The sequence below is a fragment of the Prionailurus viverrinus genome, chromosome E3 (assembly GCF_022837055.1).
Source record: "Prionailurus viverrinus isolate Anna chromosome E3, UM_Priviv_1.0, whole genome shotgun sequence".
NCBI classification, from domain to species: domain Eukaryota; kingdom Metazoa; phylum Chordata; class Mammalia; order Carnivora; family Felidae; genus Prionailurus; species Prionailurus viverrinus.
In genome coordinates, this window is record NC_062576.1 from 14,578,471 (window position 1) to 14,606,248 (window position 27,778).

The 27,778-nt window shown below is 50.1% G+C and overlaps 1 protein-coding gene across 2 annotated transcripts in view; it reads left to right on the forward strand.

Moving 5' to 3' along the window:
- Positions 1–27,778, forward strand: part of GALNT17 (polypeptide N-acetylgalactosaminyltransferase 17) — a 246,543-nt gene that overhangs the window by 16,169 nt on the left and 202,596 nt on the right. Inside the window, exons 3-4 of one of the 2 annotated variants that reach the window (XM_047837433.1) lie at positions 16,871–17,045; positions 23,022–23,219. In XM_047837433.1, coding sequence (XP_047693389.1) covers positions 16,871–17,045; positions 23,022–23,219 — 373 coding nt within the window. Of the gene's footprint in view, positions 1–16,870; positions 17,046–21,235; positions 21,850–23,021; positions 23,220–27,778 lie in introns of those variants that run through there. The other variant, XM_047837434.1, reaches the window with a different exon arrangement.

Here is a 27,778-nt window from a genome sequence, read left to right on the forward strand (position 1 = left end):
TTTTCTCCCTGCACAGTCTGGTTCCACACGGTTTTTGCTCTTTGCTGTTTGGTTTCTGTCTCCCCGAGCTGAGGCCCCCCGCCGAGGTCTGGTGAGCCTGCTGTCTGCTCAGGATCGCAGCCAGTTTTGACAGCAGAGGGTCGCAGGGGCTGGAGCACAGGGTAGGGACGGGGATCTAGTGATCAGTGTCCTTTCGAATGGCCTTCCTTCTGGTGCCCCTCATTTCTGTCACCCCCAGTTCAAGAGGTACCCGGTGCGGCTGGCTTCATTATCTCTCGAGGATTCTCCGGCGTATGTTGAATTGGTTTCTCAGTGTTTCCCATGGTAGCTGGAGGTCGGCTGCTAGACATCTCTCAGCGCACTTTCTACCGCTTTCCAGCTTCCCCGGTATTGTGGCTGGTGTCTCCTCTTGTGTTTTCTCCGACCCTGGGAAAGCCTGTGTGGGTTTCTTTCATATTAAAAAAGAAATCAGTGTCTTCGGGGTTTATGCTTCAGGGAAGCATGTCACATTCGTGAGTTAAATTCATCTTCCCCCCAAAATTCCATATTAATTTTTAATAATTAAAAAAAAATTTAACGTTTGTTCATTTTTAAGAGTCAGAGAGAGACAGAGCGTGAGGGAGGGGGCAGAGAGAGAGGGAGACACAGAATCTGAAGCAGGCTCCAGGCTCCGAGCTGTCAGTACAGACCCCGACGAGAGGCTCGAACTCACGGACGGCGAGATCGTGACCTGAGTCGAAGTTGGACGCTTAACCCACTGAGCCACCCAGGCACCCCAGTTTTTAAGAACTTTTAATATGGATTGATAAATTGCTCTCCAGATATGTGGTCTGTCCCACGAGAAGGATATCAAAGTGTCTTTTTCTCTGCATTCTCATCGACACTGATTCATTATTTCTTTTTTGTCTTTACGGTTCTGATGAGTGAAAAATGACATACTTTTATTTATTTATTTATTTATTTTAATTTTTTTTTTCAATGTTTATTTATTTTTGGGACAGAGAGAGACAGAGCATGAACGGGGGAGGGGCAGAGAGAGAGGGAGACACAGAATCGGAAACAGGCTCCAGGCTCTGAGCCATCAGCCCAGAGCCCGACGCAGGGCTCGAACTCACGGACTGCGAGATCGTGACCTGGCTGAAGTCGGACGCTTAACCGACTGAGACACCCAGGCGCCCCGACATACTTTTAAATCTACGTTTTTTTTTAACCCTAGTGATGACGGGAACTTTTTCAAATGGTTAATTGTGTTTATTTTGATAGAGATTTGCCAGTTGATGACCCCTCATTTCCTTTTCTCCTGGAGAATTTGTCTTCGCTTTACTGAATTGTGAGAACTTTATAGATATTAAATAAACTTCTTTCACAGTCATCTGATGGGCGTTTCTCCCCAACCTGCGCTTTTGACGTTAATTTGTTTATTGTATTTTGTGACAAATATAAATTATACATTTCTACATAGTCAGATCCATTAGTCTTTTCTTTTAGTGACGCCCCGAGAAAGTTACTCATCATCCTCAGGGGGCGCAAATATTCATGCATATTTTCTTACAGGTAAATCGTTTTGTTTTTTTTCAAAATCAATTCCGTGGATTAAACATTTTCGTGTTCAGGTATAAGAGTTTCAGCCTGGAGACCCTGGTCTCAACATGTGCTTATCTCAATTTATTTAATACTCTATCCTTTAACCACCGATTTGAGATTTCCTATTTTCATATGCTACCATATTTCAGATGTGGAAACATGGCGGCTGAATCACATGAGGACTGATTGGTTTTGGAGGAGGGGGAAGAGGAGGGAGGAGTTATGGAGGGGTGTTGCCTCCGGGCACAGGATGGGTATTGGTGCTACTCATTAAGAGGGGGAATGTAGGGGCGCCTGGGTGGCTCAGTCGGTTAAGCGTCTGATTTCGGCTCAGGTCGTGATCTCGCGGTCCGTGAGTTCGAGCCCCGCGTGGGGCTCTGTGGTGACAGCTCAGAGCCTGGAGCCTGCTTCGGATTCTGTGCCTCCTTCTCTCTCTGCGCCTCCCCAGCTCATGCTCTGTCTCTCTCAAAAATAAATGAACATTGAAAGGATATGGCAGAAGTGGTGGGTATGGGAGGGGGACTGAGTTCACCTTTTTGGATATGTCAGGTGCAAATTCCTGTGGAAGTTCATTGTGCCTTCCAAACTCAGATGAGAGGTAACTTCAACCATCAAAATAATATTAATGGTGGGGCACCTGGGTGGCTCAGGGGGTTAAGTGTCCGGCTCTTGACTTTGGTTTAGGGCATGATCCCAGGGTCGTGGGATCGAGCCCTACCTTGGGCTCTGCCCTGGGCGTGGAACCTGCTTGAGAATCTCTCTCCCTCTGCCCTTCTCCCCGCCCCCTTCTCCTTCCCTCTCTCCAAAAGTGGCTTAAAATAGTACTGGAATAAAATAATATTAAAAGAACATTAGGGTCTTCTTCATTTCTACTGTCATAATCCTTAATGCATTTTCAAACAGGTCTTCTCCATAGTTTTCAGCTACTTTTTAAAAACTTCCCTCATTACCTTCTTTGTTCTTAAGCAATAGCATGTGGAGGAAAAAGCAGAATCGAATCTGGTGTGGTGTCGGCCAAGGCACTTACCTTTCCTGGTGTTGAGTACTTTGGGGGAGAGCAGTGGCTTTGAGGCAGGGTTTAAACTGTCGGCTTTAGAGTTAAGACTTGCAAAAGCCCACAGTGCAAGTCCCGGGAGGTATGACAAAGGATGTTCCCACTGAGGGTGCTCGAGGTGCTATTGGATTTGCCAGCTCCAGATCACTCTTGGGCACTCTTCTTCTGGGTTACCTCCCCTGGGAAGCCTTCCCGGATTTCCCAGCTGCGGCAGGGTTCGGGGCCCTTCGCCTCCGCTGCCCGGGCATCACTGTGGGGTTTGGCCCCCCCACTTGGCCTGCCGCCTTGCTTTTGCGTATTTGCCCATCTCTGGACGGGCAGACCCTTGAGGGCAAGAACCACAGCTCCTTCTGTGCTGCCTTCCCAGGGCCCCCGCACGCTGCTGAGTTACAGCGATTGCTGAATATGTTCAGTTACTGCGCGAGCGCCAAGCTTCCTTTTTTGTACTTCCTCTGACATCATCCTGGGAGGTTCTGCATTCGGCGTTGCTGTGCGTGTTTGGGCTTCGATGCTCTGGTTCTTGTGGTTTAGGTCTCAGAAAGCACTCATCTCCGGGAATCATCTCTTGGTGATCGGGACGGTTGTCCACCTGGTCCCTACTCCTTCCCTGGGGGACCAGCCCACCCGGTCAGGCTCTTCTCTTGCGTGGCGCATTCAGAGGGTGAAAGCAGGGTGGTTCGAGTTAGAAAACTTTTCTGCGTGGAAGGTTACACCCTCCGGACTTCCAGAAGGGATTTCGGAGACGGCGCGACGGCATTGTTTGCTTTTCTTCCTGGTTTATAATTGCGGGGATAGGAGGAGTCCTGTGTTTCTGGAAGATAACGGTTTCCCCTGTGTGGTGGAGGCTCTGAGTCAAGCAGCCAGGAGACAACTTGTTATCACGCAACTCCATGCCCCGTGCCGGGCCAGGCTTCCTTATTGGAACGTCACCTGCCTTTCCCCTTGCCTGTAAAGAGCCTTCCTAATCAGAAACAATGCTTGGTTTTGTCCCCTACCAGATCACCGCAGTGTGACGGCGTTTGCTCTGTGGGTCTGTAATCACAACTAGGTTGTGTATTTACATTTCCCCTCATGTATTTTCAGGCCACGAGGGGGAAAGATTAAGAAACAGAGTGTAGGGGCACCTGGGTGGTTCATTGGGTTGAGCATCCGACTTCGGCTCAGGTCATGATCTCACAGTTCATGAGTTCGAGCCCCGCGTCGGGCTCCGTGCTGACAGCTCAGCGCCTGGAGCCTGCTTCGGATTCTGTGTCTCCCTCACTCTCTGCCCCTCCCCCCCGAAAAATAAACATTAAAAAATTTAAAAAAGAGAGTTTGTGTGTCTTTACACTGGAGATCGTGAAAGAACCCCAGTGAAAGCTTCATAGTCTAACTGGCTTAAAAAAAATTTTTTTTAAATGTTTATTTATTTTTGAGACTGAGAGAGACAGAGCATGAACAGGGGAGGGTCAGAGAGAGAGGGAGACCCAGAATCTGAAACAGGCTCTGGGCTCCGAGCTGTCAGCACAGAGCTCGATGCGGGGCTCAAACCCACGGACCACGAGATCATGACCTGGGCTGAAGTCGGACACTCAACCGACTGAGCCACCCAGGCGCCCCCTAACTGGATTTAAAATTCACTAAGACAAAAACCCCTCGCTATTCTGAAACAACTACAAATTCGCAAGAGGTTGCAACAATGTATGAGAAGTCTTATGTGTCTCCACTCAGTTTCTCCCAATGGTTACCATCTTGCAGAACTCTAGTGCAGGCTTATAACAAGTGCACTGACTTGGGTACCATCCACGGAGCTTAGTCTGATTTCACCAGTTGAACACGCGTGTGTGTCTGTGTTGGTGCGTGTGTGTGGAGACAGTTCTGTGCAGTTTTATCACAGGTGTGGATTCTTATAACCAAACACAATTAAGGTACAGAACTGTCCTGGCACCTCAACGCTCCCCGACGCTCTCCTTCGATACCCCTGACAACCACTGATCTGTTCTGCAGCCTATAGTTTTGCTGTTGCAAGACCGTTCCCTCGGTTGAGCCGTACGGTATCAAATCTTCGTGATTGGCTTTGTACACGCCGCATGAGTCCCCCGAGATCTGCCCACGTTGTGGGGTGCAGTGAGTTCATTCCTTTTGACTTCTGCACAGAGTTCCGTGATACGGCTTCACCACAGTCTGTTTGACCCCTGGCCCGTCGGAGGACACTTGGGTTGTCTCAGTTTGGGGGTTTTCGCAAATAAAGTTGCTATCAGGGTTCGCGTACAGATGTTTGTACGAAAAGCAATATTCGTCTCTGTGCCCAAGAACACAACTGCTGAGTCTTACGATGCCTGCGGGTTCAAATGAGCTCTTTTGGTCATTTACTCCATTTGGGTGACATCCCCTCGGTGCAAAATCAGATTAACTCTTGATCTTCCAACCCAGCCTCCCGTGGAAGAGAAGTTTCTGTTTTAACCTTGGTGTCCATGACTATAGTGCCAAAGGGGATAGTTGCGCTCTACAAGAACCAGAAGTTATCTAGAATATGTGTTGAAATGTTTGCCTTGTGGTCAGATTTTGGGTTCACACTGATAGGAACCCAGTAAGAATGTTGGAGGGTCCGACACATCCCAGTGATAAGAGTGAGGTTGGGCTAGGGGCCAGTCAGCCCCAGGCATTTAAAAGAGGGGCGCCTGGGTGGCGCAGTCGGTTAAGCGTCCGACTTCAGCCAGGTCACGATCTCGCGGTCTGTGAGTTCGAGCCCTGCGTCAGGCTCTGGGCTGATGGCTCAGAGCCTGGAGCCTGCTTCCGATTCTGTGTCTCCCTCTCTCTCTGCCCCTCCCCCGTTCATGCTCTCTCTCTCTCTCTCTGTCCCAAAAATAAATAAAAGTTGAAAAAAAAAAAAGAAAAAAAAATTTTAAAAGTGTTTGCGAATGACTGGCCGTCTCCAGAGAGATTTGGGACATATGGAAATAGGAAGAAGATACAGTGGGGAGACGTTCTCAAATAGAGGCAGGGAAGCTTGGGGCACACAGAGGGAAGAGTGTAGATGGGATTTGACGTGTGAGAACTGATGGGTGGACTGGAGTTTCAGAGAGAGAGGGCATCTCAGATATTGAGAGCCTCACCGAGCCACAGGATTAAGGAAGGAGAGTGTTGATGTTCTCCAGCAATGCTATGCAGCCTCAGAGCAACAGGGATGCCAAGGGCTGCTTGAATAGCCCAGCCCGGGTTGGGGATCTGCCAGGATAGAGGTGGGACGGGTGGAGATGTGGAGCAAGGAAGCCCAGGGATGGTTGCAATAGTTGTCAGGACGACCAAATAAAGCCACTTTCACCTTTGTTCCTCCAAGAGCAGTGTTCCAGCTTTGACCATATTTTATTGGAAAAATGAGCTGTGTACTTGAGTTGGCATTGACACGAGTGTCTGTAGATTACTTTAGCCCCAAGCTCTGGTCTGCTTGCTCTGGTCTCAGGCTATGCTACGGGGTCTGGAAAGGCCCGTGACCAAGACCAGCAGAGAGCCTAGAGCAAACCCTTTACTTACTCTCGCCCTTACGTCCTTATGGCAAGATGGCTGCCTTCAGAGTCATGAGGGTAGGTCCTGACTGGCCACCGATTTCCTGCTCTTCTCACGCGCGAGAGAGGACAACCAGCTGCCAGTAGTTCACCCCCGAGGGATGTACAAATGCAGAGTGGGTGTCATTCGGCAGCTCAAGATGAGTGCTTCTGACCGGGCGTGGCCCTGCCTCCCCAGGTGCCCCTGGCTCGGTGTAAATGCAACACAAATACGTCCGGCCCCACAGCACTCCCTCTTCGAGAGACCTTGCCATTTTCATTCTTTTTCCACATCAAAACATCCCTGCCCTGTGTCGCCAGCATGCTCCTGTGCAGTAGTCCAGCTCATATCTGTTCTGCCCGGTCCGTGCCTGTAGTCTACATTTGGATGGTCACCTGGGTTAGCAGAGACACACGAGGTTCTGCAGGCCTTCGGGACCCTAACAAAAGCTATTTACAGAAACACTGTCCTGCTACGTGACGCTTCAACACGCGCCGTTGTTTTGTGAGCACGCACGAGCGTCTTCCTTGTGCGTAGGATCCGCGCTGCCGTTGACCTTGGAGCATTCAGGGCTGTGAATACAGAGTCCCCAAATGCTAGGGAAGAGGGGGCTGACCAGATGCCTTGCTCTAAGTTATTGCATTCCTGGGCTTGCCAATAGCATTTAAAGAAAACTCGAAGTGACCAAGCGCCAAGATGTGACCCCGTTGTCTCCAAGGCTTCGTGTTTCTTGTGTTCTGTTTTGCTCTCCCCCCCCCCCCCGCCCCACCCCTGCCCTTAATGACGGTGACTTTTGCTATTTCAAGGAAAAATTTTTGCCGGCTTCAGAGCATTCAGAATCAATATCACAGTAAATAAGAAACATAATGAAAGAAAAACACACTCCAGCCTGTAGACAAATTTTATCGCTTAAATTCACACGTTATTATTAGAATCAGCTGCAAATACCAGACTTTCGACTGCCTTTTGATGGGGCAAGGTAGGCGAATGCTCTTTTAATTTGGGGCAGCAACTTGGAGGCACCATCTATGGGCATTATGATGTTTCCCATTTGGGCTACTTGTCTTTTTTTTTTTTTTTTTTTAAGGTGAAATTTAAATGGAAGAAGCAGGGGAGAGGAATTTCTTAACAAAGGAATTGAAATCAGGGATGGCTTTCCTTTTCAAAGCGCCTCTCATGAATGCACAACTCTGTGTGATATATTTAGTTTAACACTTTGGTATTTTGTGCCTCACATCCCTTTTCTTGCTTCTTTTCGTCGTTTGCTTTCTTTGGTCCTTGCTTTGATCTCGCTATGGAATAGCCTTTAAAACGCTTTCACACACAGCAAAAACATCTCTTTTTAATCTCCTCCATTCTTGCTGAAGTTTTCTGCTCCCGCCTCTTTTTTTTTTTTTTTTTTATTCTTCCGTCCCATAGTCAGAAAATGCATTATTTAAGTCACAAAGCTGAGAGCTGCTCAGAGAGTAAAATATACATCATAGCTGCCTTCTGTGTTATTTCAGCATGCATTTTCACATGCTCGCTTTCTCTCCATGGCTGTTCGTAAAGGCCAGGATTTCAGAGACAGTGGAGAAGGGGCCCTGAGTCACTGCTGTCCCTTCAGGGTCTGGTGGGACTGTCTGGAGGAGCTCAGGGTTCAGCAGGTTCTTCTAGATGCCTCCCAGCCCTTTTGAGCCTCTCCATCAGCCATGGGCTCGTTCTCTGGAGAGGGCCGGCCGGCATCGGCATCCATGGACAGGTGCCTCGAAAGGTAAATGCATGTACCAAGCCCAGAGGGAGTGAATGGATGCTTCAGAGTTACAGAGAGGGCCAGTTCCAGGACAAACCTGGAGCCTCAACGGCCTTGCATGAGGTGCAGTTCTATGTGAGCAGACGAACAACGTCGGGTTTCACAGCCTCGCATCCATAGGAATTGGAGGCAGGATGACAGAGAGCACGGCCGTGTCACTTACACTTACAGTCACTGCGTGACTTTCGGTAAGGACTTTACCCTCTCTGTGCCTCCTTTTCCCCACTCATAAAATGGGGATAGTAACAGAGTCATCATGCGGGTAAAAAGAGTTGATCCAGCCCAAGTGGCCACAACAGTACGTGCAACTTCGTTCGTGCCAAGAAGTGTTAAATGTTAAAGCAAAAATTGAAAACAAATAAATGTTAAAACCCAAGGGGAGCACATCTGAATAGTGCCCGGGAGCATCTCGTGATTAGCTGACTCTCTCAGTCAGCTTGCTTAGCAGTTTTGGCATCTAGATGTTTCATTATAGATACGGACGAGCATAGTGTTTGAAATGTTTGAAAAGTCGTGATTATTAGTGAAAAGGAACTCTGCATCCGTGAAGTCGGCCTGGCCAGGGTGTGCTCAACTCTGAAGCTAATGAAACTGATGTTTGGGGACCTCTCCCTGGCTCGGTCCCCCTGACAATGTGTTCATCCCAAAGCCCATGTGTTTTTGGAAAACGTGTGAAAGAGAGATTTTCTTTTCCTGAAAGACGATCTTCCAAATTTTGCAAACTTTAGGTCCTCCAAAACCCAGATTTGTTTCTGGAACTTAATATCTCCATTTGACCAACGTGAAGCCCTTGTATATAGTTCACGGCCAGGACAGGCAACCGGGTTTTTCCCCTTCCCTTTTTTAACTTTAAAGGTAATTTTTTTAAAAAATGCCTTATTTGGGGGCACCTGGGTGGCTCAGTCGGTTAAGCGTCCGACTTCGGCTCAGGTCACGATCTCACGGCTCAGGGGTTGGAGCCCCGCGTCCAGCCTGCTGCCGTCCGCAGAGTCTGCTTCAGATTCTCTGTCCCCCTCTTTCTCTGCCCCTTCCCCCTCTCAAAAATAAATCAAGATTTTTTAAAATCTCATAAAAAAAAAAGACACTGCAGAAATGTAGGGCATCGTGACTAATGGCTGCTAAAACCCTGTGTTGAAGACTGTGTTTTCTCCCTGAGTGATCTTAATGCCCCCAAGCGCAGTGAGCTGCAAGTTTTCATCAGGGATGGAGAGGAGGCTGGTGCCAGGGGACTCTAGGGGTATGACACCGATCCAAGGGCTGGGCCCTCTCCTCAGAGAGGCCAGAACCCCATTCACGGAGCCTGGAGTTGCTTTGGGAACACGCTTCCGGCCAGATGACCCAAATGAGGGTTGGAAAAGCAAACTGGCAGCAAAATACAGAAGCAGATCTTCGGTGAGGCCAGGTGTTAACGTTCACACTGAAAACACCTCTCTTTCCCCAACTTCCAAGTTGACTGCTGCTCGCACACCGAAAGGCCACATGCTGTGCGATTCCATTTTTATGAAATATCCAGAAGAGGTAGATTCCTAGAGATGGAAAGCAGATTAGTGGGTGCCAGAAGCTGAAGCGGAGTTAGAAAGTGGAGAGGGACAGCTCAGTGGGTGCAGGGTTTACGTTTGGGGTCATGGAAAGTTCTAGAACCTGATAGCGGTGATGGTTGCACCACGCCGTGAATGCGCAGAATGCTACTGAATCGACCACTTCAAAAATAAGCAAAAATGGTCGATCTCATGTGCATGTTACTGTCATAAAAACAATGAAAAAGATTCCATCTGTGCTTTCAAGAAGTTTTGGGTTCGTGTGAGAACCGTCTGGGGCGCTGGTCAACCCTACGAATGCCAACTAAATGAGAAACTCTTCGGGTGTGCCTGGGGACCCGCGTGTGCACAAGCTCCCAAGTGATTCCCTGGTAGGGACCCCATTCTAAGGAATGCTGGCTTTGAGGCAGGCGCTTTTTGGGTTTTTTTTGCTCTTAATCGGAACGTGCCATATGTGCTGTTTTCTCATCACAGCTGTCGCAACCCATGCATTGCCAGCTAGCGGCATGCCCCAAACTCAGCAGCTGCTGGCAGGGAGATGCATTGGTTATAAGTGGCTGTGGTGGTGACAGTGGCACTGACGGTGGCAGATGTAATATTGGTAGAATTGTGGCACTCGTAGTGATAGTAAGAGGAGTCATGGGAATGAGGCCAGAGTCCGGGAACACATGAGGTCCTCATCAAGGGACTGACGTAATTGTGAGGTCGCTCCGCGCAGGGGTGACCGGCAATGGGGATCCAGTTTTGGAAAGACAAACCCTTGCCGTGTAGACTGAGGTCACCTTCAAGGAGCTCAGTCTTTCAGATGAGGCAAGAGAAGAAGGTTCAGGTAGGGAGAAAGGCAGAGATGGGCAGTGGCACCCCTGGGATTCTGGGACTCCTGCTCAGTTCGGATGAGTCCTGTTGCACACACAGGGACGGATTCATGCGGACAGCGTTGCAGAGGTGGTCGTCTCTAAGCCAGAGCCGCCCAAAGGGTATTCATCAGGAGGGTGGCAGCAATAGCCCTTGGGAACTTGTTAGAAATGCGAGTTCTTGGACCACGCCCCAGACCTACTGGTGATTCTGATGCAGGTCAACACTTGAGAGACGCTCATCTAAGCTTAGACTCATTCTCCTGTCGCCATTTTCTTGAGAATTAGAACATTCGGTAAGTCTCATCGCCAAGACATAATAACCGAGTGAGGGTTGAGAGGCACAGACGTGGCCCAGCCCTGGGCCACATGGCCACCTCCAAGTTTACATCTCTGTGGCACTGAGGTGTTCGGGAACAGGGAGAGATGGTAAGCAAGGTCAACACTTGCTTCCGAGCAGGGCTTCGACACGGGACAGATGGTTTATTTTCTAATATCCCTCAAAGTGTGGGATCTAGATATAACTCTGTAATAATGTTTCCGCTGTAGTTCTCAGTCTTTATAACTTTCTTGTTGCCAATATGTACTCCTTAAGCCTGGATGACAGGTGCTGCTTTTACTGGTAAGAACAAGATTTATCTCTCTTCTGGTCCCTTCTGATCACAGGCGGTGTCTGTTTCTTCCCTCTTGACCTCCCCAAATGCTATTTACTGAAACCTTAAGAAACACAAAGATTCCCAGATGACTCTGGACCAATTTAGTAGTGGATTTTATAACACTGGAAGGCAAACATTTATTTTCACAGACATGAGGTTTGGTTTCTTTTCTCCGCGTTTGCTGGTGAGAAAAATAACGTGTAAAATGTTTTTCTTCCTGTTAGGATAATATCCAAACCTGGTTTCGTCTGTCAAGGATGATAAAGGATTTTGGGTGGTGGAGATGACCTTTTTTAGCACTGTCAGGTTGGGGTCACCTTAGCATTGTCACCTTCCCCGGTGAGCCTGGGGGTCTCGATTTTACTTGGGTCGACTTGTGGGCTCTCTCGCTTGAAGGCGATTTCCGAACCTCAACACCCCAATGCCTCAGACTGCTAAAACTGTGTTCCTCCGGGGTTAGTCTTTCTGGAACTCTCCTGAGCTCTCCTACTCACCCACTTCTCTTGATGCGAACCTATCCCTGCAGGGCACGGCTGTTTCCAGAAGGGAATTCCTTTTCCTCTCTGGTCCCGTCAGGAGCCTACTGTTTGTCTGGATCTCTGGGCCATTCTCAGCTCTCATTTTCTCGAGTGCATTTGACCTTCGTGACATTGGATGTTGGGTTACTCTTTGAGGATAAGAACTGTGTCATCCTCAGCCACGCAGGTACCCTGTATGTATTTGTGGAATGGGTACACGTGTCTTCCTTTTTGGAAACTCCACCCTTGACGGGATTCCGCCCCCGGGACGCTGTTCGAGGCAGCCTTGCTCCTTAGCTCTCCCTCCTGCCTCCTTAACGGGCATGTGTCCCAGCGTACTGTTCCAAGTCCTCGCTCCATCTCCTGGCATCTGCAGTCTCTCCTATGGCATCATAGCTCACCATTGCGTCCCCTATACTCTGTGCCTTTCTTGTCACCTCTGGGTCACTTGCTTGGTTCAACAGTCTACCCGAGTGTCTGCCGGCACCTCAGCCTGTCCCCAGGCTGTTCTACTTTTCTTCTTTATCTCTTTTTTAATCAGTGACATCTTCCCCGTCCCCCAGACACTAGTGATTCCGCGGTACCTAAGAAGACCGCTTCTACGCTTCCGTATTTCACTGCGTGTTTACGTATCTTGGGGTAGTTAGAACACATGTCCAAACCTTCTGCTTAACTCGAACACTACCTTCTTCATGGGCACCCCCAACCAAAATACCGTCTCCCTCTTCGTAGCACTTCCTTCTGTGGCCATTTGTCTTGGGCCGTCAACTCCATTTTTCTTGTCACACTGAATGCCGTCAGTTTTGGAATATCTCACACGTGCTTAACTAGATCGTAAGCGCCTGGGGGAAGCAGATCGTGTCTGAAGCGATTTTTGAAGGCAAGCGAGGGCACGAGCCACTACCTTCTGAAGGACAGAGCCATGTACAGGGACTGGGAAAAGAAGCCTGACCAGTGCCACTTGTTCCCGGATCCTGCTGTGATCCCCCAAAAGCCCATAGACTGACACTTCTGTTGCGTTTAGAACAACGTGTCCCCAAACCTTGTAAGTGAGGGTGCTGTCTACCCCTACGTAGGCGACCCTCAGACTTCAAAATGACATTGACTAGCTAGAAAGAGAAGCTGTCAGTCGTGGGAAGTTATAAAATTGACCTCTATCGGTAATATTAATAGACCGATTATTGTTAGAAGTGACTTTTATTGAATGCTTACTACTAAGGATTAATGTGTTCATGTAACATCTCATTTAACAGCCCTAGGGCCGGTACCGAGGCATTATCCCTCTATACTTTTCAAAGCCTTTTAATGCCCGTATCTCAGGAGCCTTGAGGTGTAGAAGCCAGTGGTCGTGAGTGACACTGTCCCGTCACTCTCTCCACCCTGGAGTCGTAGTCACAACCACTGAGCAAATGAGGAAACCCCTCGGCATTTGGACACAGTGACTGACACATATGGGAGCTGACACCCAGTTCCCAGGCAGAGCCACAGTGAGGTCCCAGGCAGCCAAAGGGTAACCGTGCCTGCGGGTCTCCTGGCGGGTGCTTAACACGCAGCGCTCAGAGCGTCCTCCCTGCACTTACGGAGATTCCCAGAATTCCTCCCACCGTGGGCCAATCCAAGCGAACGGGCCGGTCTCCCATTATACCTTTCTGTAGGTGCAGTGCCCACGCGGGATCCAGCACCTTCCGTGGCACGTCCCTCCATCCCCTGCCCACCCACCCGGTACTCGCGAGGAGGACTGAAAAACCAAGCAGGCATGGCCTGCCCAACTTTCTTGCTAGAATTCTTGTTCCGAGAAATGTAATTAACAGACAGGACGATCCAGCCAACATTCAGTCAATAGATGGTTTCTAGAAGCCGAGGACTCTTTGGGCACCCCAGTCCCATGTATTTGGTCATCTTCTCTCACTTACAGTGAGTGAAGAGGCAGAGGATCCCCACAGCCCGGCTTCTGCACCAGCTCCCTCCCCAACCCTGGGGTGATGGCACGGATATTAGCAATACTGGTGAGACCAGTTGGTGAAGACGTCGACGCTAAGTAACTTGTTTTTTAAGTTTATTTATCTATTGAGAGACAGAGAGAGGGGGGAGAGAGCGCGGGTGGAGGAGGGGCAGGGAGAGAGTGAGAGGAGTCCCAAGCAGGCTCTGTGCTGTGAACACAGAGCCTGACGTGGGGCTTGAGCCCATGAACGAGAAGATCGTGACCTGAGCCCGGACCAAGAGTCAGACGCTTAACCGACTGTGCCGCCCAGGTGCCCCAACAATAAATAACTTCTTGAGGGTGTGTGATGTGCCAAGCGTGCACCAAGGAAGCCCTGTGCATTTTGAGCTTAGCGGTTCTCAAAGTGGTTCCCCATAGCACAGCATGGGCACCCCCCCCCCCCCGGGGTCTTGTTAGAATCACAGATTCTCATGGCACGCCCGGGGGGCCCCGTTGATCAAGCATACGATTCTTGCTTTCGGCTCGGCTCGTGATCTCAGGGCCCCGGAGATCAAGCCCTGCTCCAGGCTCTGCACTGACAATACAGAGCCCACATGGGATTCTCTCTCCCTCTCTCTCTGCTCCTCCCTCACTTGCATGCATGTGTGTGCACATGGGCACATATTCTCTCTCTCAAAAATAAATAAATAAATAAATAAATAAATAAATAAATAAATAAATATTAAAAAAAGAAGAAGAAGAAAAGAAACACAAACATTCAGGCCCCACCCCTGACCTTCTGAAAATGAAACTGTGGGGGAGGGGCTCAGCAATCCGTTTCAGCCCCTCCAGCTGATCCCTCCGCTTTGAGAGCCATCGTTCTAGTGTAGAGGCCCTTTTCCATCTTGGGTGCAGCTTCCTCAGGCCCCCTGGGTGGCTCTGAAACCTCTCCATGTGCCCTCCACCATGTGGATGGAAAGAGGGAACATTCTTACCAACGCTGGCTACCTACTCAGGGTTGAGCAGATAATTACGCTATGCCAGCGATCATTCTAGGCATTCAGTCTCTCTCTCTCTTTTTTTGTTTCAAAGAAAGAGAGACGAGAGGGCACACTCATGGGCAGGGGAGGGGCAGAGGGAGAGGGAGAGAGGGTCTCAAGCAGGCTCCACGGTGTCCGTGCAGATCCCGACACAGAGCCCGATCTAACAACCGCAGGATCATGACCTGAGCCAAAATCAAGAGTCAGACGCTCAAGCAGTGAGGCCACCGGGCGCCCCGGCATTCTGTCTACATTGACTGGTTCACTCCTCATCACCACCCTATGAGGTCCTTACTCTGATTATCATCGCCTTGTGCAGATGAGGAAATTGAGGCATGCACAGATCGGGTGAATCACCCAGGTGCACTCAGGTGATAAATGGCAGCGCTAGGCTCTGAACCCCCCACGGTCTGACTCCAGTGTAAATACCCAAGTGCACCTTATATCTCCTTAGAGGTTTCTGCCCCTTCCCCACTCAGGTTCCAACTTCCCTCCTTTCCAAACTAATACTCCCCTGTATCAGTTTTCTTGGGCTGCCGTGACAAGGGACCACAGACTGGGGGGCTTAAGCAACAGAAATTTACTTTCTCACATTTCTGGAGGCGGCAAGTCCAAGATCAAGGTGTGGGCAGGGCTGGTGTCTCCTGAGGCCTCTCCCCTTGGCTTTCAGATGGCCACCTTCCCACTGTGTCCTCTGTGTGCATGGCCCCTGGTGGCTCCAAATCTCTTCTTATAGGAACACCGGTCAGATTGAATTAGGGCCATATTAACAACCTCATTAAATTCCTTTGTGTGTGTGTGTGTGTGTGTGTGTGTGTGTGTGTGTGTGTGTGTTTATGTAGTTTTAGAGAGTATGAGCAGGGGAGGGACGGAGAGAGAATCCCAAGCAGGTCTGCCCTGTTAGCACAGAGCCTAAGGGGCTCGATCTCACGAACCATGAGATCATGACCTGAGCTGAAATCGAGAGTCGGACGCTTAACTGACTGAGCCACGCAGGTGCCCCCAACCTCACTTAAAATTAATCAGCTCTTTAAAGTCCCTATCTGCAAGTATGATGATATTCCGAGGAAGTGGGGGTTAGGGCTTTGACAGATGAATTTGGGGGGTACACAGTTCAGCCCGTATCGTTCCTGTGTCTCCACCATCCGTGCATTTGGCTGACAGGACCCATTCCGTGTCTCTGTGCCTTGGGGACTCTCTGGTTCCCATCCGTCTGCACACCCCGTGCTCTATATTTCCTCCTGGGTCACATGACTGCATCCTTCCCGGGGAACAACAGCCGTGACCTAGAGAGCTCAGCCTCCACCTGTGCTCAAAAGTATGGCTCTAAGCTCCCCAAGGTGCCGTGTGTAATTAGGAAGAGAGACGTCTGTATGACGTCTATCAACACAACCTTTTGGGGTTTCTCTGGAGTGAAGTCAGGGGTAACTGTATCTCTTAAGGTATTGTTTGCGGACTGTTTGCATCAGAATCATCTGGACTGCTAGCGACCTCCAGCATGAGTCTCTCCAAGTGGGGGGTCCTTGCAGCGTGCCTGTCTCTGAATCCCCTGCCAGGCAGCCCCTCCCCCTCCCCCTCCCCCACCTGGTGACTCTCTGCACAGAGAGGCGTCAACCGCCCCGTCTGCGATGTCAGGCACCTTTGGCTGTGTCTCAGCTCCACCCGTTTCTAGGTGTGTGACCTTGGGACAAGTTAGCCACCCTAATTGTGTTTCTTAATTGGCAAGGTGGAATTAATGGAATTAATCTAGCTACCTCCTAGGTTGGGGTAAGGATTAATTTAGATCATATAAAGAAAGCACTCTCCACCACCTGCTTGTTGCAGAAGAGAAAGCGTTCAGTTTCTGGTAGCATTACTCCTGCTGCCATGGCACTACCGGGGAAAGATTACTTTGTTATCCTAAGACCAAAGTAACAACCTTGTTAACTTTGCGTCTGATGCGTGACTGTGGGTTTGGACCACCCAGGCCATGTCCTATAAGAGCCAGTGTGTGTGTACAAACGGGAAAACCCATACAGAAGTTGATAAACAGGACCCAGGGGACAGTAGGAGGGCAGGAATGCTGGCCTCCAAAGGAGGAAAGACCACCGAGAAAACAAGCCTCGAGAGACATCTGGTGGCCTGCGGCAGTCAGGATGTGACAGCCAGGCGCGGATTCTGTCCAGCTGTCTACCTTGGATGCTGGGAGGACGTTGCCGTCCCGGGTCAGGGTGTCGGCAATGTCTTCTGACTCTCAGGCTGCCTGAGTTGTCTTTTCTGCTAAGATCACCAGCGTGCCAACTCTTCCACGTCTCCAGCCTTCCTGGAGATCTTGTTGGCATCACGGCGGGTTGGACACACGTTTGAAGTGACACGGTTATGGACCTTCTTGCATTTTGTCATTTGTAGAGGAGCTGAAGGCCCCGCTGGAAGAGTACGTCCAGAAGCGCTACCCTGGGCTGGTGAAGGTGGTACGCAACCAAAAAAGAGAGGGCCTGATCCGAGCTCGCATCGAGGGCTGGAAGGCGGCCACTGGCCAGGTCACTGGCTTCTTCGATGCCCACGTGGAATTCACAGCTGGCTGGTAGGTCACAAGCTGGACCCTGGGGGCACCCGGCACCTGCAGTAGGGTGGTCGGGAGGAGCTAGAATCTGGGAGGTGGAAATGTTGCCTGTTCCTTCTGGGGCTAGTAGAACAGTGGAGAAGGGTTGGTTGACAAAGAAGGTGAGAGCCATACTGTGGGATAAAACTGGGAAGCAGGGAGAAGTTTGCTGTCTACCCGGTTCTCCGTTGTTGTGGCCTCCACCAACCACCACCACCATCGTCATCAAAGTACCCGGTGAAGGGGCGCCTGGGTGGCTCAGTCAGTTGGGCGGCCGACTTCGGCTCAGGTCATGATCTCGCGGTCCATGAGTTCGAGCCCCGCGTCGGGCTCTGTGCTGACAGCTCAGAGCCTGGAGCCTGTTTCAAATTCTGTGTCTCCCTCTTTCTGCCCCTCCCTGTTCATGCTCTGTCTCTCTCTGCCTCAAAAAAAATAAATAAATGTTAAAAAAAAATTAAAAAAAAAATACCCAGTGAAAATGACACACTGATTGGACAGAACTCGAGATGATCCTTGCCAAGGGGACGAGACAGCCATGTCTCTTCTCTTCTCCCACTTTGTTTGTTCCCTTTTCTGAGGAGGATGGTTGAGTGCTATTTGGAGGGAAGAGATCCATTTATAATTCCACCTACTCGGGTTTAAAGCCTCCTGGAACATAAGGGATTATCTTTAACATCATTTGGAGGAAGGGAGGGGTGGATCTCTGCAAATGTGGCCCCGATGGTTTCCCAGGTGAAAAGAACAATCTGGGAGAAGTTGGGGGCCACCCAGAGAGGAGAAGACTTAGGACTGCAAGAATCGTGAAGCATCAGAACGCCCAAACCTTCAGTGGGCATGCTTACGGCTGAAAAGCACGGTCATGTGGCTGTGGCTGACTGCCCAATGGGAAACCGAGTCAGAGGTGAAATAACCTGGGTTCAGTTTGCTTACTTCCTAAGAAGCAGAGTCTTTAATTTCACAAACCCTGCTTGTAACCTGTGTTAACTCAGTGGCACCGTCTTGAATATGATCTTGAACTTGATCTTGATCTTGAACTTGAATACCGTTGGTGGTACCAGATCGGAAGAGCCAGTGCCCCGTTGCCCATTAAACATTACAAAATCTGTTCTTCTTCATTTGCAACACATCTTAGAATCCCTTAAGGGCCGGACCAAAGGAGAATGGCTATCACTTGGGCACGTGACGATCTGCACCCTGGTGTCACAGGTAACACTGGCCTGTTCAAGCGCACATGGCTGTCCATTGCCGTCTCAGACACCAGTGTCCTGCCTGATTTTTCTGCCACCGTTAGACCCTGGTGACACACAGCTGTAGGTTTGCAGCCCTGATCTCCTCTAAGCTTCAGGGTTGTTTATCTCTTAGAGTGATGGTTGTCAAGAGTGTGGTTCCCCGGACCAGCAGTGCCATCGGGAACGTGCTGGAGAGGCAGAGTTGGGGGCTCCCCTCAGACCTGTGAAATCAGAAGCTCTGTGTGGGTCCAGCACTCTGTTTTAGCCAGTGCTCCAGGGACCTCTGAGGCTTGCTCAGGTTTGAGAAGCGTTGAGCTGGAAGCCTTCTGAACAGAGGCCCTCGAATGTTCCATGTGGCACTTCTTGCCTTTATTTGCCACATCCTTGCCTCCCCGTTTCTTTTCTGTCAAAACTGGCGACTCTTCCCGCGTCCCTTTCATTGGCTCCTTCCCTCCCCATCACGTTACCCACCCGGTCAACCTCCAGCTCTGGCTGTTTTTCCCTTCTGTTTCACCCATCTGCCCTTCTCCCTTGGCTTTGACCTCCGCTCGCCCATCCTCCATCTTCATCACCATGCCCCTCAACGAATAGCGGGCTGCCGGAATCCTCCTTTTGACAGATGTTTCCTGGATGCCTACCACTGTCCCAAACACTGTCCTAGGCTGGGGTTGGGGTCACCAGCTGTTCGGACTGGCCTAGTGCTGAGGGATTTCCCAAAACGCAGGACTTCTAGTGGTAAAACCAGAACAGTCCCAGGCAAACTGGGACAGTTGGTCACTCGGCTGGGGTTCAGAATCTGACAAGATTCGGTATCTGCCCTCAGGTAGTCTGTAGTCTAACTGGTCTCTTTGAGAGAGAGGCCGTGGTCCTTCACACTCAGCTTCCACACGTCCTCTGCATTCTGAGACCCAAGGAGGTCTTTGTTGTGACTTTAGGTACCTTGCTAAAGTCAACGGGATTGGTAATAGCGACTTTTATTTATTCAGGAAAAAAAAAATGTTTTTTTAATGTTTATTCATTTTTGAAAGACAGAGACAGAGCACAAGCAGGGGTGGGGCGGAGAGAGAGGGGGACACAGAATCTGAAGCAGGCCCCAGGCTCCGAGCTGTCAGCACAGAGCCCGACGCGGGGCTCGAACTCACCAACGGTGAGATCGTGACCCGAGCCGAAGTCAGACGCTTAACCGACTGAGCCACCCACGCGCCCCTGTAATAGCAGCTTTTAAAACTGGCATCAGTTTTAGAATATTTGCTGAAACGTAGTTCAGAAAAGAATGGACGTTTGGGTTCAGTGGCTTATAATTTCTCACCCTAAAATGGCTTAATTCTGTACGGATTACACACGTGGCCATTTACGCAAAGTCCTTCCAAGACTAAGTACTTTTTGTTGAAGAAATTGGACTTTGTTCTCCCTTCTTGGAGGACAACACTGATATTGAAGTTTTTAGAGCCTGTCACCTCATATACATAAAATGGAAATATGACTATAGGAGACAACGTAGGAAATGAGTAATCGTGTATTTTATTTTATACGCCAGTCTGCTTTATGTGAAAATATTAGAGGTTTGAATCAGGACTTGTGGAAACTTAGAGCACTTAAGCTGTTCACCTTAAGGGGTAAACTAGGAATTGCTCAGGGGAGTGGTTGGAGTACTTAAGTCTGCATTTGTTACTGGGCTAATAAACACCGTTCAGACAGCCACCTAAGGAAAACCGAAATTTTATTTTTTTTTTTAATTTTTTTTTTCAACGTTTATTTATTTTTGGAGGGACAGAGAGAGACAGAGCGTGAACGGGGGAGGGGCAGAGAGAGAGGGAGACACAGAATCGGAAACAGGCTCCAGGCTCCGAGCCATCAGCCCAGAGCCCGACGCGGGGCTCCAACTCACGGAACGCGAGATCGTGACCTGGCTGAAGTCAGACGCTTAACCGACTGCGCCACCCAGGCGCCCCATGGAAAACCGAAATTTTTAAAAGTAAGACCTGCAGGTTAACAGTTGGTTGGAACAAGCTCTGGGCGTCGTGTGTAACCGATGGGCCACGGGGAATCTACCCCCAAAACCAAGGGCGCACCGCACACACTGTCTGTTAGCCAGTTTGACAATAAATTACATTAAAAAGATAAAATAAAATCTGCAGATTAGCAATCTGATCGTTGCTAAAGTGAGGCTGTTTTTATTGATGGCTTTGAGGTAGCTGGGGTGGCACCCTAGATATGCTACAGTTCCCCCTGGGTTTTTTTTTTTTTCTTTTCTAATATTTATCTATTTATTTTTAAGATACAATGTATTGTCAAGTTAGCTAACCTACAGGGCACACTGTGGGCTCTTGGTTTTGGGGGTAGATTCCCGGGATTCGTCGCTCGCTCCCTGTTTTTAAAATTCAGGAAATTTTAGTTATGGGCGACAGGTCTGGGGAACACGAAATAATTGTATTATTATCTAAAACCATGGCTAGGTGGTGGGCATTTCAGCCAGAGCATTTAGGGCCGCCCAAGGGTTTGAGTGACTGCTCCCCCTACTCGGCACTGGGGTGGGACAGGGGGGTAACAGGTCACGTGGACACAGGATCGGCGGCTGCTCCACATCGATGGTTAGTTGCTGAGCTTCACTGGAGATACGCTTCTGGCTGGAAACCGCAGAAATGGCAGAACGCAGACAATTTAAAAATCTCCCATACAAATCAATATTGAAATGAGAAACACATGTCCTAGCTCTGCAGTCTGACGTGACAGGACGCGGGACCCCGTCTAGGACGTACCGTTCTTGTGGCTCAGGGAGAAGAGCCTTGGCCGCGGCTGTTAAATGCTTCTGCAGGATGTGACGTCATCTCTTCGGCTCATCGCCCATTGGCCAGAGTCGGTCACATGTCCAAACCGACCGTTCACGGGGTTGAGGGAGGGAGTGCGCCCCTCTGCGGGCCCGGTGGTAAAAAGCGGGGTGTCTCCAGTGAGGGGTGCGAATAACTGGGAACAGGTGCACCTTCCCTCGCGGACTGGGAGGTCACCCTGTTCAGTTCCAGAAGCGTTAGAAGAACCAAGGTCTTCTACCCTAGGGCCCAGTAACCTTCCCCGGAGTGCTTCTTTCCATATCCAGGCCACCAGACCAGCTGAAGGAAGCGTGGCCCAGCATAGGACACAGTGGAGCTTAGAGTTAGGGCGTGAAGCCAGACCATCCAGCTTAGAAACCCGGCTTTGCCACCGGCTGGCTGTGTGGCCTGGGGCGAGCGACTTAACCTCTCTGGGCCTCAGTTTCCTGACTTGTCAACTGCTGCTCATACTCTCTACTTCCCAGGACCGTTGTGAGATTTCCGTCAGTTGGCTTGGCCTGCGTGGAATGTTTAGAATGGTACCTAGCATGTAGTAAGTGCTCCATAAACATCAGCTACCATTAGCCCAGTAGGAGAAATAATGTGTGTTCGAGATCAGCAAAGACAACGTGTGGACAGAGTGACTTTTGACGAGGTGGAGAAGATGGAACAAGAGCTGAGAGGAAGGAGAGAGCTTTCCCTCCAGGAGAAATCAGGGGAGGCTTCTCGGGAGAGGCGGCACTCGATCTGGTAAGACTCCATCGGTAACTAGACTTCCTGCCAGCGGCCAAGGGCATTCCCGGAGGAGAACGGCGTCGGCAGATGCTTGGAGGGGTGAAGCTCGGAAGCATATCTGAAAGCCGTGGCAAATCAGTCCCAGCTGGCTTCAGCCTGTATGGTGTGCGCATAAGCAACGGAGGCAGTAAATGGCCCAGGGTATATTTTATTGCTCGTTTTAAATAGAAAGATGAGATGAGCCAACAGGTAATTCAGTAGCTTGGAAATGAAAAGAGATGGGAGGCAGGGCGAGGGTTCTCATTATTCTTCCAAATAATGCAGAGGAATGGGATTTTCACTTGACTCTTGTCCAAAGCCTTAGCTCTGTTCGAAGCAGGGAGATTAATGCCCTGGCTTACGAGGGCCATCTTTTCCTTCTGGAACATGGGAAACGGCGCTTTCCTACGTCTGCCTCGGAGACGCACACGAGCCGGGAAGTCTGACCATTTGCTTTCCCCTAAGCTAGCGGGGCTGCACCTTGGGCCTGGAACCAGGTCCCTGCCTGTCTCCCGCTGTAGCCCTGAGGGGACCGGCTAGCTGGGAGGCACGATTCTGCCTGCCTTTGCTTTTAATTAGTTCTCGCCTGCCATCGCTAACCAATTCAATTAGATCCCTTTTAAGAAATCAATTAAGTAATCAATTAAACCAACTGAAATAGTCACGCACACCGAGAAGCTAGTGAAATGCTTATTAAAACCAGGCCGTCCAGAGCAGAAGCGACCCATTTTGGGGAAGAAAATTCGGCTCCTGCAGAAGAAACAAGGAGCGTCACCCGGAGCCCCGAGGGGGAGATGGAAACGCTAAACTCACTTGTAGCCGAGAAGGCCTTGCCTTGGCTGATGTCGTCAGCACAAAAGAGAGGCCTGGTGCTTTCCGGGCGGTACCCCCCAGATTCCGAAATCTTGCTCGGGGCCTCTCAGGCCGGGATCCCCCTTGGGCCAGGGCCCGAGCCGCCCTGCGTGCTTACAGCTGCACGACCCACCCGGGGCAGGTCACCCCTGTGCCTCAGTTTCCACCTGAGCCCCAGCCTCCCCGGGGCCCACACTTCCCCGTTCCTTCTCCATGGTGCCCGAGTCTGTGCCCGTTTGAGGGGTGGGCGTGCCTCAGGAGAGAGACTTAACTAGATCTACTTCTCTCTGTTGCAGGGCCGAGCCGGTTCTGTCCCGAATCCAGGAGAACCGGAAGCGAGTGATCCTCCCGTCCATCGACAACATCAAACAGGACACCTTCGAGGTGCAGCGCTATGAGAACTCGGCCCACGGCTACAGCTGGGAGCTGTGGTGCATGTACATCAGCCCCCCGAAAGACTGGTGGGACGCCGGAGACCCCTCTCTCCCCATCAGGTCTGTGGCGGGCAAGCTCTGGGAGCCGTCGCGTCCCCAGATCTCCGGGGACACAGGAGCCCTGAGGGGGAGGGCGTCTAGGAGGGACCGCCTGGGGCAGACCGGCGGCCTATAGAAGCTGCTTTAGGACTTCAGGGTATCTTCCCATTGTGGTTTTCTTGCTGAGGAAAGACTGCTTCTTGAGCTTGAGTTTTCAAGGGCAGCTCAGCAGACGGAGAGACTGGCACGATAGGAACGTTCCCCTCCCTTTATTCTCCCTTCGTTCTTCATGTCTGGTGAGCTGTGTCCAGGAGCTGTGTGGTTCGAGAGGCGTCCATTCCTGGGGCTTCCTCGTACCTGCAACCTTCCCTCTCCCCTTTTGCACGATGCAGGAATGCGTAGACACGGACACCCTTTGTGTGACCCTGGGGCAGCTGGAGGGCCTTGGGCTGCTCCGCGTGACCCTCGCCCGGGTCCCACCCTGCTGCCCCCGGAGACGGGGAGACCAGCACCCCATGGCGCAGCCGTTGGGGGCTCGCCTCTAAAGGGTGTTGAATGACGTGGGTTGGCTTTGATGCCGTGTTCGTGCCCCGTGGCCGCCGTGGCAAATCTCTATCCGTGTGGTGGCAGGAAGCTCCGCAGATGTATTCCCTTCCATTCTGAAGGTCCGAAGTCCGAAATGAGCTTTTCGGAGCCAGGCTCAAGACGTGTGCAGGGTGGAGGCCCTTCTGGAAGCTGTAGGGGAGAGTCCATTTTGTGCCAACTTCTAGAGGCCCTCATTTCTCGGTTTGTGGCTCCATCACATCCCTCTTCCTCCCCTACTGCCTTCGTCACATGACCATCATCTCCCTTTGGCGTTCTTGCCTCCCTTGTGATGGCATTTGTGGTCCGCGCGGATAATCTGAGCTAATCCCCCCGCCCAAGGTGAAGCACGTCTGCAACGTCCTTTTTCCCATGTAAGGTAACGTTTACAGGCGCCGGAGATTAGGGGGTGGATTTTTTGGGGGGGGAGGGGGCATCGTTCAGCCCACCACGGATGCTCTGATTTTTAACCCAGATGATGCCTGGTTGCCGTGCGGTGCTTTCTGTGAGTGCCGCCCAAAGGCCAAACCCACTTGAAACTGTCACGGTTCTTTCTTACGTTAGAAGAGGGGGAAGAGGCTTTCCTACCTTGGCTTGGTTTTAAGGCAGTGTTTGTTGGTATAAAGCGGGAGTACCAAGAAGGAATTGTGGAACAGGATGAGAAGCTTCTCCCAAGTAGTCGTGAAGTTCTTCCTTGTGGCATTCTAAATAACTGGGAAGCCTCATGTTCCTTTACTTTCCTGCCCAAATGGAAGAGTACAGAATTGATCGCATTAGAGTGGAGCTGCCCGTGGCAGATTTGTGCAACAGCCTGGTGATGTTTTGGGCCAGTAACTTCCTCCACCAGAGATGCCTTGTGACTCAGTTTCCATTCCCACCTAGACATTCAGTGTCCTTGTGCAATGCTTCGGGGCCACACTCTTAGAATCCTCGCAGGTAATTATGCAGGCTCATCACTAAGGCGTTTTCTGAGAAGCAAAGCATAACCTTTGAGATAATTTAAGTTTAATGGGTGATATACCACCTCATATCCCTTAGGATGGTGACTATCAAAGAAATAAACAAAAGAGTAGAGTACAAGTGTTGGCAAGGATACGGAGAAATTGGAACCCCTGAGCTTTGCTCGTGGACATACAAAACCACGTAGCCGCTATGGAAAACAGCGTGACGGTTCCTCAAAAAAATTAAAAGTAGAATTACCATGTGGTAATTTTCACATCTGGGTACATACCCCAAAGAGTTGAAAGGAGGCTCTCGAAGAGGTATTTGCACGCCCGTGTTCACAGCAGCATTTTTTCACAGTAGCCAAAAGGGGGAAATAACCCAGATGTCCACCAACAGATGAATGGATGGATTCAATGTGGTCTATACCTACAGCAGAATATCATTCAGCCTTAAGCAAGGAAGGAAATTCTGACGCATGCTATGGCATGGAGGAACCACGGGGACATCATGCCAAGTGAAATAGACCAGTTACCAAAGACGGATACTATACCTCATAGAAGGTACCTAGAATGGCCAAATTCATAGAGACGGGCAGTAGAAGGGGGGTTGCCAGGGGCTGGGGAGAAGACAGGATGGGGAGTTGTTATTTAATGGTTATAGAGTTTCAGTTTTGCAAGATGAAAAGCGTTCTGGAAACTGGTTGCACGACAACTTGAATGCAATTAACACTACTGAACGGAACACAAAGGGTGCTTCATCCCTGACCCACAGGGAGGCTGACCTCCAGCCTTGACCGATAAGAGAACGGAGGTGTGACGGTGGTGTTAACCCCACAAGAGGGAAAGAGGCGGGTGCGTCCTAACGCTGTAACAGGCCCTGAAAACCTAGCTATTCCCCATGGATGAAAGGCGCCAGGCAAAAATGTAGCTTGTATTTAATGAGTTATGGTAACATTAACAGATGATTAATATGCACTTAAAAGAGACTCGAGAAAATAGAGTTGTGATCACGAGTCATTAACATTACATGTATCTCTGATGCCCAAAACAGAACCCAATACCGATGATCTCTTTTTAATGTATCCTAACTGACAAAATGTTTAATTTGTTAATAGTTGATGGGGATACTTAATTGTAGGAAGGAATTCTTATGGCCCTTCTGATGCTGTTAGGCAGATACGATGTGATTTCTTAAATGTTGGGACATGGTGGCTTCCCCCTCCCCACTGTGATTCTAATATTTTGATAGTAATGATTTTATTCTGGCGAAGGATGGAACGAGGAGAACATTTTCACAATCCAAATGGCATTAGACTGGATGAGGCCGTGGATACTGAATCTTCCCAGCAGACAACATAACGTAGGAGATTTTTTCCATTAAGAAAATGTACGTCCTTCGTTTTACTTCTTTCCCTTTTTCATATTTGTTTGTTTTGTTTTGTGGCTTCTCCTGCCTGGTAAACAGTTTATTTCCCAAGTTTCGGGCAAGGAGAGAGCACAGGTGCCACGAAAGAGAGCAGAGTCCAAGTGTATGAGGGGTGGGGGGTGGGGACTGAAGAGAAGGCTCGCCAATAAGGAGGCAGCTGCTCTTAGCCCCACCCTGGGGGATGGTGCTGGGCTGGGGGATGGGGACACAGGCTGGCTTTTGTCAGGTCCTCAGACTTTTTTTAAATTAAAAAAAAAATTTTTTAATGTTTATTTGTCAGACCGAGAAACAGAGCACAAGTGGGAGAGGGGCAGAGGGAGAGGGGGAGACACAGAATCTGAAGGAGCTGTCAGCACAGAGCCCGACGCAGGGCGTGAGACCGTGACCTGAGCCAAAGTCGGACGCTTAACTGCCTGAACCACGCAGGTGCCCCCGGGTCCTCAGACTTTTAAGAGAAAACACAAATCCAGATCATTGCATGAAATCTTCTGACTTCTAAATGTTGGCCAAAAAAAATGCCTCTTCTTCAAAGCTCTGGGAGACCTGTATCATTCCCGGTACAGCTGTGGTCCATGCTTCTCACGCTGGGGGCTGTGGGCACCGCATGACTGGGGGATTTGGGGACAGTGTTGCTCAGAGTTTTAGAGCTTGAGTTAAGCCATGCGGGGTCCCGCTGTCACCTCCAATATGTCGCTGCCCTCTGCTGCTGAGATTCTCCAGTGAAAGACCTTGAGGAGCCATGAGCCAACTCTCGCCTCTCAGAGGAGGGTCTCAAATCTGTCTTAAGCCCCAGTTTTTCTCCAAAGTGCCATCAAGTCCAATGTCACATCAGTAACCTATCATCAGACCAGCAGATTTTAAACGTTTTCGTGTCAAAGGCCTCTTGGATCATCTAATGAAAGGCGTAGATCGTATCAGCCCTGAACACGTACAAGCGGACAGAACTTTGCGTGCAGTTTCATGCAGTTTATGAATGCCTTAATGATCCACAGGCCTTTTATTAAGAACCACTGCTAGGTGTTTCTACTTGGCTCTCCCAGTTGGAGAGCCTCTCTTTACCGTTCTTTATCACCCACGAGACTATATGCTTTAGGAAGCCAGGACTGTGACTGGTTCACAGTTGTATCCCCAGTGCCTGATTACTCCCTTGGCACTTAGTAGGTTTGCTGGAAATCTATAGCGAGTGAATGAATGGATGAGTGACATCTGAGGCTCCGAAGAGCGATCAGGGCTAGCGATTAGATAGAGAGTGAGATTGTCCAGAGGTCCCTTAGAGAAAGACAAGGAGAGCGCCAATATTTCTGGGATGGAGGGAACCTACGTAAGAGCAACCAGCAAGTGATGATGAATGGTCAGAGAGGTATGAGGATGATCCGTGGAGTCCAAGACTTAAGACCAAGAAGACCGGAAGCACCATTGGGTTTAAGGGGTCCACTCATCACAGCCTTGGTGAAACCATTTTAAGGGACTCTTGGAGTCTGAAGCCAGTTGGCCGTGTATGGAGGAATGAATGGGATATGAAGGAGTGGGGGGGGCAGTTTGAGAGCAGATTATGCTTTTGAGGTGTTTGGGGTAGACTCAGAGAGGTGAGGCGTAGAAACTATGGAGGCGGGTAAAGATCAAGTGAT